This window comes from Hypanus sabinus, chromosome 10 (genome assembly GCF_030144855.1).
Source record: "Hypanus sabinus isolate sHypSab1 chromosome 10, sHypSab1.hap1, whole genome shotgun sequence".
Classification (NCBI taxonomy): domain Eukaryota; kingdom Metazoa; phylum Chordata; class Chondrichthyes; order Myliobatiformes; family Dasyatidae; genus Hypanus; species Hypanus sabinus.
The window spans coordinates 114,770,983-114,787,008 of NC_082715.1; the positions used below are offsets into that span (position 1 = coordinate 114,770,983).

General features: G+C 45.0%; 1 protein-coding gene across 1 annotated transcript in view; it reads left to right on the forward strand.

The window, feature by feature from the left end:
- Positions 1-1,960: 1,960 nt before the first annotated feature.
- parp1 (poly (ADP-ribose) polymerase 1) overlaps positions 1,961-16,026 on the forward strand; it is a 56,331-nt gene continuing 42,265 nt past the window's right edge. Inside the window, exons 1-2 of the mRNA XM_059982718.1 lie at positions 1,961-2,128; positions 7,828-7,990. Of these exons, the coding sequence (XP_059838701.1) occupies positions 2,015-2,128; positions 7,828-7,990 (277 nt within the window). The 5' untranslated portion in view covers positions 1,961-2,014. The remainder of the gene's footprint in view (positions 2,129-7,827; positions 7,991-16,026) is intronic.

Sequence of the window (16,026 nt, forward strand, 5' to 3'; positions counted from 1 at the left end):
ATTACCCTACTGGTACATCTTTGGACTGTGGGATGAAATCAGAGGACCCAGAGGAAACCCACACATTCCACTGGGAGGACTCACAGACTCCTTACTGCTGACATCAGTATTAAACTCAGAACTCCAAAGTGCCAAGCTGTAATATGTTGTGCTAATTGCTACACTACTGCGGCATGATCTAAGTCAGTTTGATAAACCTGATATGGATTCTGATTTTCTTGCATTCTCAAAGTGTGCAAGTGTTCTTACATGCTTAGACACCTGGATGACCTCAAGGCCATGGAGAGGTTGCCCCAGTACCATCACTATGAAATCCTCTGAAATTCTCTGGAAGGATAGGCAAAACAATGTCAGCATCCTCTCCAAGACCAATGCCTCCAGCTATACCCATCTGCAGCTTTGGGCAGGCCACTTCACTTGCATGCTTGACTCCAGATTGCCGACACTCTTTTCCAAGCTGCGTTGTGGTAAGATATTACCAGATGGCCACAGGAAAGGATTCAAAGATGTGCTCAAAGTGTCGCTGAAGAAACACAACACTTACACTGACTCCTGGGCATCCAGGACCCATATCCAAACAAGAGGAGGGGCGTGGGATGGAGTTGAGAACCTCAAGGCCTTGGTGGAGTGGGAAAACTCATAAGCCCCTTGGAAGCAAAGGCAGGAGATAACACAGACCACCACTGACTATGTCTGCGGATGAACATACAATCTGCTGGAGGAAAACATTCATAGGAGGAAAGGAATTGTTGACATTTTGGTTCAGAACCCCGCAGCAGCCCTGCTTGACCTGCTGAGGTCCTCCAGCAGATCGTGTGTTGTGGTTTGCTGCAGGTTCCAGCATCTGCATTCTCTGGTGCCTCCATCTGTGGATGATTCTCTAGTTCCCACATCAGCCACATTGGTCAGCTCAGAGCCCACAGAACTGGGCTGAGAGTATGACGGCCATGATGGTGAGGGTCTGCCCAGGAGGAGGAAGACAAGGTGACTGCTGGGGGACCAAAGATGGTCGGGCACACATGATGGGAGTGTCCAAAATCTGAGATGAAAAGGGACAAAGTTGAAAACCTCAACAGGTCTGGGGAGAGAGAACCTATCAACGCTTCATGTCTGGGACTCTTTACTTTCATGCATCTCTGGAACCATCAATCCACCTGCCCCTGTCTTGACTCTTAGCTTTACTCTTGACTTATTTATTTCTAACTGCCAATGCGTCAATGATAACCTTTTATCACTGAGGCACCTGATGAAGGCATTGGATCTGAAAGGTTTATCTCTCCACAGATGGTGTCTGACCTTTCTAGCATTTTCTGTTTTTATTTTAGGATACACTCAGTGAATGGCAAAGCCCTGAAAAGTACAAGGAGACAGAGGGACCTCGCTGTACACATCCAACGATCTCAGTAGGCAGTAGTACAGACAGCGGTTTGTTATGTTCTTGTGCGTGGGTTTCCTCTCCCAGTCCAAAGATGTACTGGTTAGTAGTTAATTGGTCATTGTAAATTGTTCTATGATTAGGCTCGGGGCGAAATTGGTGGGTTGCTGCATAGTGCAGCTTGATGTTGTTCTGTGCTATATATCTGAATATATAAGGCAAACAAGATGTGGAATATAAGAGCAAACACGAGGAAATCTGCAGATGCTGGAAATTCAAACAACACACACAAAATGCTGGTGGAGCGCAGCAGGTCAGGCAGCATCTTCGTCCTGACAGGTCGACAGTGCTTCTCCCTGTAGATGCTGCCTGGCCTGCTGTGTTCCACCAGCATTTTGTGTGTGTTGTTGCGGAATACAAGAGTAGGGAGGCTATGGTACAACTTTATAAGTTAGATGAAAATCTGTGTGCACATCTGGTCACTACACTAGTGAAGGGATGTATTTGCAGGGACGGAGTGTGTATTTCAGTCGGTCACCAGGGCGGGGGAAATCCGGGCTACCTGTCAATCACCGCCGGTGCGCGTGCTCGCTTTCTGGCGGCGTCGCCTCCTCCGATTGGAGTTGCCTGCTCGGAGACATGGCCGAGGACAAGCTCTTCAGGGCTGAGTATGCAAAGAGCGGACGCGCCTCCTGTAAAAAATGCGGGGAGAGTATTGCAAAGGACTCTCTGCGGCTCGCAATTATGGTGCAGGTAAGGCGCATTACAATGAATGGAGCGGCGAGAAACTTGGTTTCGCTTTTCTCTGCTGCAAGCGCGCAGGCCTCGTGGTGCTGATTTGGGCCGACTGGAGATATTCTATGGTGCATGCTTTTTTTTCTAGGGCGAGATAGGAAAATTTTGTATTGATGCACGGTCGTTGTTTTTTTTCATTCACTTCTGTGAGTTCAAGTTTTTCTTTTCACCCCACCAACCAGATATGTTTTGGTTCGCTGTATTGTGATGATGTAAAACAGGCCTATTAACAGCCTGTAAATAGTTCCATCCTAAAGCGACTTTGGTAGAAAATTTTCAGTACAATGCCCATGAACTACTGTTACAAAACTCCTTTTCCATTGTGAAGGAACCCACCTCCTGTGCTTTTTTGCCCCAGTTCTAACTTTGGTGACGATGATCATGATTTAAACATTTATAATCTCCACAGTGTAGGCGTTTGAAAATCATCGCTGGATGAAGTAGAGTGGCTGCGGGGAAAGATCCAAATATTCAGTACAGATTCTCTTGTTTAAACTTACATTGATTGCATTTTAAAATGATAATGTTGATTTAACCTTATTTATTTTTATTTAACCACGCGATCTGTAGAGGTACATAATGAGCTAAATCGTGGGGAGGAGGGCATTATGCAAATATTTACTGAAAAGTAACGGCATGGCAGTGTTGCGGATTTAAAAAACACCCACTTTTCCCACTCTCTCCCCTCTCTAACCCCCTCCCCCGGCAGACGAGTGTTGCTGGGAGTGGTGTCAATAGTACCAGCGGGTAGAGCCGCTGCCTCTCAGGACCAGTCCTGACCACCGGCACCGCCACAGAGGTGAACAGTACAGAAATAAACCACCACATCCGTGCCGCCGTTTCTGTCCATCTACACTATTCCCATTTGCCTGCAACAGGACTGTATCTTTCCACGCCTCCTTTTCCCCCCCACTTTTTCTATATTTGCCCGGGTGCTCTACTTCCCCTCACATCCCAAAGGAGTGCACGTCAGTGAGTAAATTAGCTGCTGTAGTTTACCTCTGTTGTGTGGGTGAAGGGTGGAATCTGGTGGTTGGAGAATAAATAGATTAATTAATGTAAAGGTGAGTGTAAATGGGTGGGTAATGGCTAGCACAGACACAGAGGGCTGAAGGACCTATCTGCTGCATCTCTCATTGATTTAATGGACACTAAGTTGGCACAGAGTGCTTTTTACTCTGGTGTTTGACCCTAAACCCCAAGGCACACTGCCAACCACTGTGGGTGGGGGGGGGGGTGGTGAGACCATGAAACCTGCAATGACAAGAAGCTATTCAGCCCAGCAGGCTGGTGGCTGTTTACAAGCCCACCAGAATGTGTTGGAATGGCTCAGAATGTCAGGCAGCATCAGGCAGGACAAAGCGGATATCTGTGATCGGATGAGATGGGTTAGCATGGCAATTAGGACACTGAACAGCACAAGATAACAGCCATTCAGTCTGCAAATGTCTATTTCGAACTCAATGCCAAATTAATTTAATCCCTTCTGCCTGCACACAATCCATATCCTTCCATTCAGTGCATATTCATGTCTCTCTTGTACCTGCTTGCACCACTAACTCTGGCGACTTATTCCAAGCACCTAGCACTCTCCGTGTGTGAATGCATGCCCTCCAGTACTTGATATTATATCCCTGTGGAAAATGATTCCAACTATTTACCTTATCTAGGCAGCTCATAATTTTGTAAACTTTTGTCACGTTTCTCCACTGCTGCAGAGAAAATAGCTCAACTTTGATCAACTTATAGCTGATACCCTTTAACAGGCAGTATCCTGGTGAATCTCTTCTGTCCCCACATCCTTCCTGTAATGGAACAGCTAAAGTGTATGCAAAACTTCATACAGTCTAACCAAATTTTTCTGCAACTGCCCCATGACTTCCTTTAGTCCCTTAGCGATGAAGGCAAGCATGCTGTCTGTGTTAAGGTGCTGCTATTAGTGCTGTGGGACATGCCTCATAGGCCACGTGGTTCCAATGTACGACCGGTCTATCTTCCCCTCTTTCTCCACTGGGATGAATTAATTTAACCTTTAGGGAATCCTGCACAAAGACTCTCAAGTCCCTTTGTACCTCAGTTTTTGTAGTTTCTCTCCATTTAGAAAATAGCAAACACTTTCATTTTTTTCTACGGAAGTGCATAACCATACACGTTCCAACACTATTCCATCTGCCGTTTCTTTGCCGATTCTCCTAATCTAAGTCCTTTTGTAGCCCCTCTACTTCCTGAAGACGACCTGCCTCTCTATCTATCTTTGTTTCAACTGCAAACTTTGCAACAAAGCCATCAATTCTATCATCCCAAATTATTGACATGTATAAAGAATTAGTCCCAACACAGACCACTGTGGAACACCACTAGTCACCAGTAGCCAACCAGAAAAGGCTCCTTTTACTCACACTGTTTGCCTTCTGCCAGTCAGCCACTGCTTTATCCATGCTAGAATCTCCTGTAATACCATGGGCTCATAGCTTGATAAGCAGCCTCGTGTGGCACCTTGTCAAAGGCCTTCTGAAAATCCAAGTACACATCATCAACTGATTTCTTCTCTGTCTGCCCTGCTTGTTATTTTTTCAAGAATTCCAACAGATTTGTCTGGCAAGATTTTCCCTTGAGAAAACCATGGTGACTACAGCCTATTGTATCATGTGCCTCCAAGTACTCTGAAACCTCAACCTTAATAATCAACTCCAAAATCTTGCCAGCCACTGAGTTTAGACTAACTGGCCTATTGTTTCTTCTGCCTCTCTCCCTTCTTGAAGAGTGGAGTGACATTTGCAATTTTCCAGTCTTCTGGAACCATTCCAGAATCTAATGATTCTTCAAAGATCATTACTAATGCCTCCACAGTCTCTTCAGCCACCTCTTTCACAACTCTGGGGTGTATACCAACTGGTCCGGATAACTCATCTACTTTCAGACCTTTCAGTTTGCTAAGGACCTTCTTTCTAGTCAGGGTAACTTAACACACTTTATGACCCCGATGCCGGAACTTCCACTGTGCTGCTAGTGTTTTCCACAGTGAAGACTGATGCAAAATACATATTCCTTGTTCCCCCATTACTACCTCTCTAGCATCGTTTTCAACGGTCTGATATCCATTCTAGCCTCTCTTACACACTTTATGTATCTGAAGAAACATTTGGTATCCTTTTTAATATTGGGTAGCTTATTTTCCTACTCCATCTTTAACTTAATTATTACTTTAGTTGCCTTCCGTTGGTTTCTAAAATCCTTCCAATCCTCTAACTTCCCACTGAATTTTGCTGTATTATATGCCCTCCCTTTGGCTTTTATGTTGGCTGCGACTTGTTAGGTATGGTTGCGTCAACTTGCCTTTAAGATACTTCCTCTTTGGAATTTGTATATCCTGTACTTTACTAATTGTTTCTAGAAATTCCAGCCATTGCTGTTCTGCCGTCATCCCTGCCAATGTTCTTTTCCAATCAGATCTGGCCAACTCCTCGCTCATGGCTCTGTAATTCCCCATTACTCCAGTGTAATACTCCCTTAGAACCTTTGTCAGATTTGTTAAGGGCAGCTTTATAGTTGTCATTTAGCACAGAAACAGGCTCTTTATCCCGTCAGTACTGTTCCCATGTAATGGTGTAGGTCCATAGCCTTCTATGATTTGATTTCTCAGGATGCTGTGCTGTAATGAATCTAGCCACAAGGTTATCATTAGTAATCTTCTCTATTTCCCATATTTCTGTCTTTGCCCTGTTCCCTCTCCGGTCAGGGCTGGGGTAGGGTTCCCCTGTCCTGACTTTCTTCCTCACCAGTCCTCATATCCAGTGTAACATGCTCTGCAGCTTCTGGCATCTACAACAGGATCCCATCACCAGTCACCCCTTCTCTTTACCACTTAATACTGGCTCTCTCCCCTCTCTCTCTCAGTCCAGATAAAGGGTCTCGAACTGAAACATCAGCTCTATTTTTCTCTCCATAGATGCTGCCTGACCTGCTGAGTTTCTCCACCATTTTGTTGTGTTGCTCCAGATTCCAGCATTTGCAGCCTCTTCTGTCTTTCATTAATAATTCAATTCAATTCAATTAAATTTAATTTAATTGTTATTCAACCATACATGAACGCAGCCAAACGAGACATTACTCCAGGGTCAAGGTGTAAAACACAGCACCAACAGTCACACACAACACAAAGCACACATCACACGTATAAAACAGAAAGATACAGCCACTCAATAAAAGGGACCAAACTCTACCATTCGATGCTGCTGAAATCTACAGATGATCACAGTGGAGCTTGTTTTCTGCTGAGTGAATATTGGGGTTGGGGGGACTCCAGCCTGGACTCTGCGCCTCACCGGCTCCCTGGCAGCTGTGAGAAGGCAATACTGCGGCTTGATGCCAAGTCCTTGTGCATACAGGATTTCCATAAAATACAATCACAAAAATATATATGAATGCAGTCCAGACCCGGAGCCCATTGTTCTGCCCAGTGAATACTGCGTGCTGCACCACTCTGCCCACAGTGGAGCACACCTGTTGTAAACCCCGTAGAAGCTGCTGCAGCTGAATGCGTTGCCATCATTCTGGAAAACTGGTGCCCGTTTCAATACCTGTACTTGCTGGAAATGCAGTCCCTGTAGATGAAACATGGCGGGTGGGAGGTGGTTTATATCTTCAAACCCCCACAGGGGCCACAGCTCCAGCAACCGAGGCTGGACGTGTGTCGTACTCCTACTGAGATGGGATGGCCTCACAAATGTTGAGGATCGCATGGCATGATTTTTCTTATTTCTTTGTGAGGTAGAAGGCCACTCAGTACATTGTCAATGCTGGACCGCAGAGTAATCTCAGTCCCCTTCGAATTTCCTTGCCCATTCTCCTCACAGTTCCATCAATTCTACCACTCATGGAGAAGTTTTTCCCACACAGCATGGTGGGCATGTGGACAGGCTGCCAGAGAAAGGGGTAGAGGAGACTACAACTACATTATAAGTAGTTCAAACTGACTCATGGAGAGGAAAGGTTTAGAGAATGTGGGCCAAACACAGGCAAATGGGTCTATCTTAATTAGGCACCTTGGTTAGCATGGTTGAGTTGGGCTGAAGTGCCTGTTTCCATATTGCATAAGTCTGACCTACGTACTGGGGGCAGTTTAATAGTAACCAAAAAACCTGAGTGGTTCGCCTTTGGGACAAGGGTGGAAGCAGGAGCACCCACGTGGCCACGGAGGAGAACGTGTCAACTCTAGACAGACAGCACCTGAGGTCAGAATCAAACTCTGGTCTCTGGCACCATGAAGCAGCAGTTTTACCAGCCACACCCCTGAGTTACTGATCTTTTGAGGAAAAACAGGGGAGCTCCTCCCTCAGTGACCCAGCCCCTCCTCCAACTTGACAACCTCCTGCCCGTGATCTTGCTGGGCCACCCGTCTGACTTTACAGTGGGATCTTCACCTTGGCTAAGGTGCTGTGGGTTGTCTGAGATTATTAAAGGTGTTCTTTACTTCCGTCAGCCCTCCTCTCTGCTTCCCCACCTCAGGCTTCCTGGCTAGTTGGTTGCCCCTTGGTGCTGGATGGTGCACCCCTAGCTGGTGGGAGGTTGTCACTGTTGCTTCTTGGTACTGGCAACCCTGTACCCACTGATTACTATGATCTCACTCCCTGTTGTGTGCTTGCTCCCCCCTCCAGTCGCCCATGTTCGATGGAAAAGTCCCGCACTGGCATCACTACGCCTGCTTCTGGAAGCGAGCCCGGGTGGTGTCACCTACTGACGTGGACGGACTGTCAGACCTGCGGTGGGATGATCAGGAGAAGATCAAAAAGGCCATTGAAACGGGAGGTGGAGGAGGAGGTAAGTATGTGTTTGTCTGAGCCCCTCCTGGTACAGAACTCAGCCCTCTTGTATATCTCAGATATCATTGCTGTTTGTCATCTGTAATTTGAAGGAGAATGTACGTGGGATGGACATTAAGTTGGCAGGTGACACTAAAAAAGGTGGTGTCGTTGATAGTGAAGATGGTTATCAGGATTTACAGAGTGAATTTGCTCAGTAGGCTGAGGAATGACAAAGAGAATTTAATTTGGTTAAGTTCAAGGTGTTGGAGTTTGGGAAGACAAATGAGAGTAGGACTTTCCCAGTGAGCGGTGGGTCCCTGGGGAGGGACATGGGAGTATGTGCATGGTTCCCTGAAAGTGGCATTGCAGGAAGACAAGGTGGTGAAAAAGGACTTCGGGATGCTGGCCTCCATCAGTCAGAGCTTTGAATACAGAAATTGGGATAATATGTTGCAGTTGTATAAGATGTTGGTGAGGCTGCATTTGGAATGGTGTTCAGTTTTGGTCACCCTCCTATTAAACTGGAAGGAAAGCAGAAGAGGTTTGAAAATGCTGCTGGGACTTGAGGGACTGAGTAGTGTCAAAATGGCGCTGGTGAGCTGTGGCAGTGTGTTGCAGGCAGCTTACAGAACTTCTGAGCTACTCTCACTGCAATCTGCAGTCTGTAACTTTCCTTTAAGTAATATATGTTTGTATGGCCTTAGTGTGCTAGTGATGTCACGATCTTATAAAGGATTCGGTGTAATAAACTCTCAAATGCAGGTATAGCACCTTAAAGCAGATGAAGGTACATTGCCACAACTGAAAGGCTAAAACACTGGGGTAATAAACTTTCCTTACCCAGCAACTTGCTTGCAAATGTACAGTCACCGGAGAATAAGATCGAGGAACTATGGGCAGGCTGTTATATCAGAGGGAAATGAGGAATTGCTGTGTTATCTGTTTCACAGAGGTAAGGCTCATACCGGATGTACTGGATATGTTGTTAAGGCTTGAGGGCTTCTTGATAACGGGATAGACCAAACTGTTGATTTTGAGAAGGCAAAAAGTGGGGGTCTGTGTTCAGTGGTGCTTGAACGCAGTGGTCTTGTCACACTCTTGTTACCCTGACCTGGAGCATCTAATGATTAAATGTCAAAGGTCTTTCTTACCAAGAGTTGTGTACCACCAAAGGGTGATGTTAAGCATGCACTTCAAATACTGAATATCATCATCAGCAAACGAGAAACAGTCTACCTCGATGCCTTTCAAATTATTGTCGGGGACTTCCGTCAGGTTTGCTTGAAAACATTTCTGCCTGATTATCAACATATCACTTCCAGCACTAGAGGTCCCAACATACTTGACCACTGCTATACTATGATTGGGAATGCTTACCATTCCATGCCGAGACCGAATTTCAGGAAATCTGATCACTTGGCTCTCCTCCTCGTAGCTGCATACTGCCAGAGGAAAGAGTAAGGCTCCAAAACTGGGGGCAACAAAGAGGTGGTCGTGGGAGCCAGAGACACTTGGCTACGGATTGCTTTGATCGATGGATTGGGCAGTGTTCAAGGACTCATCAGAGGAGCTAAACAAATACATCAAAACAGCCATAGATGAATGAGTCCCCACAAAATCATTTGAGTCTTTCTCAACCAGAATCGCTGGATGAGCCATTAGATGTGCAATCTGCAGAGGGCCAGATCAGTGACATTCAGGTCTGGTGACCAAGTAATACAGGGTTCCAGGTACGAGCTCTGGAAAGCCATCTCACATGCGAAGTGGCAATTCTGGACCAAACCTGAATCACTGAGGGATGCTCAACAGCTGTGGCAGGGCTTGAATGCTATCAGCTTCTACAAGTTGAAACCAAGCGACGTGGGTGATTACAGGAGTTTATTCACTCCCAGATGAGCTTATTTCCTTTCATATTTGTTTTGACATTCAAAACACAGAGGCACCTTCATGAACTCCCACAGCTCCCAGTGATCCTGAGATTTCAGTCTCTGGGGCTAACATGAGAGTATCCTTCAGGAGGGTGAACCCACAGAAAGCATCTGGCCTGGTTGGGGTACCTGATCGACGTATCCTGATCAACTGGTTGGAGTGTTCACTGATATCTTTAAATTCTTGATTTTGCAGTCTGAGTTAGCCACCCGCTTCAAGCATGTTTCATTTGTATCGGTGGCAGAGAGGAACGTGGTAACCTGCCTCAATGATAGAACCTACACCCGTTGTGACAAAATGCTTTTGAGAGGCTGGTGGTGAATTATATCAGCTCCAGCCTGATGAGCGACTTGGATCTGCTCTAGCTTGTCTATTGTCACAACAGATTAATATCAGATGTCGTTTCATTGTCTCTTCACTCAACTCTGGAACATCTGAGCAGTGAAGGTGCATACATTAGGATACTCTCTGACTGCAGCTCGGCATTCAATGCTATCATCCCCTCAAAACTAATCACTAAGCTACAAGACCTGGGCCTCAATACCTCCTTGTGCAATTGGATCCTCGATGTCCTCACTTGCAGACTACAATCTCCAGCAGCACAGGTGCACCACAGGGCTGTGTGCTTAGCCCCCTGCTCTACTCACTTTATACTTATGATTGTGAGGTTAACACAGCTCCAATGCCATATTTAATTTTGCTGACGACACCATTGTTGTTGGCCTTATGAAAACTGGTGATGAATCAGCATATAGGTGGGAGATTGAAAATCTGGCTGAGTGGTTCCACAGCAACAACTTCTCACTCAGTGTCAGCAAACAAATGAGTTTATTATTGACCAGGAGGTGGTAACCAGAGGACCATAAGCCTGTCCTCATCAGGGGATCAGATGGAGAGGGTCAGCAACTTCAAATTAACATGTCAGAGGATCTGTTCTGGTCCAGCATGTAGGTGCCATTATGAAGAAAGCACGGCAGGACCTCTACTTTCTTAGAAGTTTGTGAAGATTTGGCACATCATTTAAAACTTTAACAAAGGTCTATAGATGTGTGGTGGAGCATATATTGACTGGTTGCGTCACAGCCTGGTATAGAAACACCAATGCCCTTGAAAGGAAAAGCCTACAGGAAGTAGTGGATACAGCCCAGTCCATCACCCTTCCCACCACTGAGCACGTTATATGGAGTGCTGTCAAAGGAAAGCAGCATCTATCATCAAGGACCCCTACCGTCAGGAGATGCTCTCTTGCTGCTGCCAGCAGGAAGAAGGTCCAGGACCCTCAGCTCTCACCACCAGATCAGGAACAGGTACTACCCCTCAACCATCAGGCTTTTGAACCAGAGTGGATAACTTCACTTGCCCCATCCACTGAAATCTTCCCACAACCTGTGGACTCACTTTCAAAGACTCTTAATCTCTTGTGCTTGATATTTATTGCTTATTTCTTTATTGTTATTTTTCTTTTTGTATTTGCACAGTTTGTTGTCTTCTGCATATTAGTAGTTTTTCCTCCTGTAGGGTGTGGTCCTTCATTGATTCTGTGTATTTACTGTGAATTCCCAGAAGAAACTGAAGCTGAGGATTGCATATAGTGACATATATATACTTTGATAATAAATTTGCTTTGAATTATAGGGAGAGGTTTTGCAGGTTCGGACATTTTTTCCTTGAGCTTGGGAGAATGAAGGGTGTATTGAAATCAGTGGGGGTGTAGATAGGACTGAGAAATTGAGATCTAGAGAGCATGGGCTTCAAGTGGGAGGAGAAAGATTTAGTAGGAACTTGTGGGACAACTATTTTTACACAGAAGGTGATCCATGGGACAAGCTGCCAGAGTAAGTGTTTGAGGCAGATATGATTAATAATTTTTAAAAGGCAATATGACTGACCTACTTTACATGGGAATATTGGTTGGCGTAGACCAGCTGAAGGACCTGTTTCAATGCTGTGAGGCTTTCAACTTCATTAGGCAGACATACAGAAGGTATAAATATGATGTTTGCAGCAGCAGCCCAGTATATTATAAGAGGGAAGATGAACATAACAAAAATTAACAATTTATACATAACTGTGCAAAAATAAACATTAAGGACACTAACATAAGATTGAGAAAGAGGAAACTATAGTTTGCTGTTTTTCAGATGGGTTTAAGAATCTGACAGTAGGAAGGAGGAGGTGTTGTTGAATCTTCCAGTGTGGGTCTCCAGGCTTCTGTACCTCTTGCCTAATGACAGCATCGAGGAGTGGGCATGGCCTTGATGATAAGGTTCCTGGTGATGATCGTTGTCTTCCTGGGACCAACTCCTGTAGATGTCCTTGATGGTGAGAGAGCTGTACCTCTGATGGAATAGGCTGAGTCCCCCACTTTGTGTAGCCTCCTGTTTCTTTGTGTATTGGAGCTCCCATACGAGGCTGTGGTGCAACCATTCAGAATGTTTTCCACTGTATATTTGTAGAAGTTTGTCAGCGTCCTCAATGAAACTCCTTGAAACATCTCAGAAACTGTTAAGTGCTGAGAACCTTCTTCATGGCTGCGTCTCTGCTGGACCCACAATCAATCCTCCAAGAATTTGACAGCTAGGAACTTGAGGCTGCTCACCCTATCCCCCACCAACCCTTTGAGGACAGGTGTGTGTCCTTAAAACCATAAGTTATAGAAGTAGAAATAGGCCATTTGCTCCATGGAGTCTGCTGTGCCATTTCATCGTGGCTGATCTTTTTTTCCTTTCAGCCCCAATCTCCTGTCTTCTCCCTGTATCCCTTCCTACCCTGACCAATCAGGAATCTATCAAACTTTGTCTTAAATGTACATAAAGACTTGGCCTCCGCAGCTACCTGTATCAAAGAATTCCACAGATTCATGGCTCACTGGCTAAAGAAATTCATCCTCATCTCCGTTCTAAAAGGACACCCCTCTATTCTGAGGTTGTGCCCTCTGGTTTTGGACTCTTCCATGAAAGGAAACATCACCTCCACATCCACTCTATCAAGGCCTTTCACCATTCAATAGGTTGGTTTCATTGAGGTCACCCCTCATTCTTCTGAATTTCAATGCATACAGGTCCAGAGCCATCAGACCCTTCATATTCATTCCTGGAATTATTTTTGTGAACCTCCTTTGAATGCTGTCCAGTTTCAGCACATCCTTTCTAAGATAAAGGGCCCAGAACTGCTCACAATACTCCAAATGAGGCCTTGCCAGTGCTTTGTAAAGTCTCTACATTACATCCTTGCTGTTCTCCTGACATCTCTTCGAAAGTCCACAATCATTTCTTTACCTTTTGCTGACGTTGCGTGTGCATTGTTGTTATGACATGACTCAACCAGCTGACCTATCTCCTGCACGCTTGCTTCCTCATCACCATTGGTGTTTCTGTTTGTGTCTCGCCCTTCTGTGTCCGAGCATGTCTCTCCCTCAATTCAGTAGTGGAATCAAAATTGTTACTTCAGTAATGTACAGCACAGGAACGGGCCCTTTAGTCCATGATGTTGTACTGAACTAATTAAACTGGTGACTCCTAATGTCACACTCTAATTGCCCCATTAACAAACCAACTTCACAACAACCCCATCTTAGCACCCCATCAGAATCAAGTTTAATATCACTGGCATATATCATGACATTTGTTGTTCTTCCAGCAGCAGTACATTGCAATACTTAGAAATAAATACAAATTACAATAAGGAATATATGTTTTAGAATTAAATTAAATAAGTAGTGCACAAAGAGTGAAAAAAAAACCAATTGTGAGGTTCATTGTCCATTTAGAAACCTGATGGCAGCGGGGAAGAAATGTTGAGTGTGTCAAGGCTCCTGTACTTCCTCCTTGATGGTAGCAATGTGAAGAGGGCACATCTTGGGTGATGAATGGATGCTGCCTTTTTGAGGCATTGTCTTTGAAGGTGTCCTTGTTGCTGGGGAGGCTAGAGCCCACGTTGAAGCTGGCAGAAAGTTATAAACTTAGTAGCTTTTCCCAATCCTGTGCATACCAAGACGTTAATGCAACTTTAGTTAGACTGTTCTCCACAGTACATCTGTAGAAATTTGCAAGTATCTTTCGTGACATATCAAGTCTCCTCAAGCTCCTAATGAAATAAAGCTGCTGTTGTGCTGCCTTTGTAATTGCATCAAAGTGTTGGGCCCAGGAGAACTCTTCAGAGAAGTTGACACCCAGGAACTTGAAACTGCTCTCCCTTTCCGGTGCTGATCCCTCATTGAGGACCGGTGTGTGTTCCCTCGAAGTCCACAGTCAATTCATTGGATGTACCTGCAGTGAGTGCAAGGTTGTAACTGTGACACCATTCAACCAACTGATCTATCTTGCTCCGGTCTGCCGCTTCATCACCATCTGAAATTCTGCCAACAGTGGTTGTGTCATCGGCAAATGTATAGATGGCGTTTGAGCTATGTCTAGCCACACAGTCATGGGTGTAGGGAGAGTAGAGCAGTGGGCTAACCATGCATCCTCAAGGTGCACCAGTGTTGATGTTCTCTTTATCCAATCCAAAGCTACACCACCACTTGTACAATTTAAAACCTCGCTTCTTTTTCCTTTCTGTCCTAATCTGATAGTCTTCGACCTGAAGTGTTTATCTTTTGTTTCAGCCCTGACTTGTGTCAGACAGATTTCCTTTCCCCCACAGCTGGTGGTTATTCAGCCTGTTATGACAATGCCAGCTCACATTATAATCTCGTCTCACTGCTTGCCTCCCTGTGCTGTCCTTTCTCCCGCACGCTCTCAATTGAAAGTAGGAGGTATGATTTGTAACTTTGCAAATGACAGGGAACTTTGTGGTGTTGTAGGAAGTGAGGGAGGTTATTGAGGTTACACCATAAGACATGGCAGCAGAGTTAGGTATTTCGGCCCTTCGAGTCTTCTCTGCTATTCAATCACGGCTGATTTATTATCTCTCTCAACCCCATTCTTCTTCTCCCTGTATCTTTTGATGCCCTGATTAATCAAGAACCTATCAACCTCCACCTTAAATATACCCAATGACTTGGCCTGCATAGTTGTCTGTGGCAATGATTTCCACAGATTTATTATCCTCTGTCTAAAGAAAACTTTTTCCTCATTTCTGTTCTAAATGGATATCCCTCAATTCTGAGTTGAGGCTGTGCCCACTGATCCTAGACTCCCCCACGATAGAAAACATCCTCTCCACATCCGTTCTGCCTAGGCCTTTCAGTATTTGATGGGTTTCAATGAGATACTTTCGCCTCCCCCCCTCCCATTCTTCTAAACTCCAGTACAGGCCCAGACCCATCAATGCTCCTTAACCCTTTCATTCCCAGAATAATTCTTGTGAACCTTCTCTGGACCGTTTCCAATGCTAGCACATCTTTTCGATAAAGGGCCAAACTGCTCACAGTATTCCAAGTGTGGTCTGACTAGTGCCTTATAAAGCCTCCACATTGTATCCTTGTTCTAGTCCCCTCAAAATGGGTGCTAACATTGCATTTGCTTTTCTTGCCAGTGACTCAGTCTGCAATTTAACCTTTAGGGAATCCTGCACAAGTTGCATTTCTGGTTTTTGAATTTTATCCCCCCTTAGAAAATAGCCTGTGCCTTTATTCTTTCTACCAAAGTGCTTGACTGGGCATTTCCCTACACTGTGTTCCATCTGTCATTTCTATGCCCTTTCCTGGATATTGGTCAGCTTAAGTTGGGTGGAATAATGGCAGGTGGAATTGAATCCTGGCAAGTGTGAGGTGTTGCATTTTGGAAGATCAGTTAAGAGCTGGATTTGCATTTATCAGTGTAAGTGTGGATCCCTGGGGATTGTTGAGCAACGTGACCATTGCTGTTATGTCATTTATTTATTGTACCATTTAAGTTGTGTATGATTGGTATTTTAATTTTATGTAAAGTTGTCCTTGTTCTTGTCTTGCAGTGTACTGTGCTGCTGCTGTGTGAAGTTGTTTCATGGCATTCCTGTGTATGTTTGCCCATGGTAATAAACTTGAACCTTGCAGTAGAATGCCGTAGATCCCAGGAAGTGGCCATGCATGTTGTTAGAGTGGGTGAAGCAGGTTTATTGGATATTTGCCTTCAACAGCCGGGGAATGGAATATGAAGCTGGGATGAAATGTTGCAACATAATTTGGTGTTGGATAGGCCA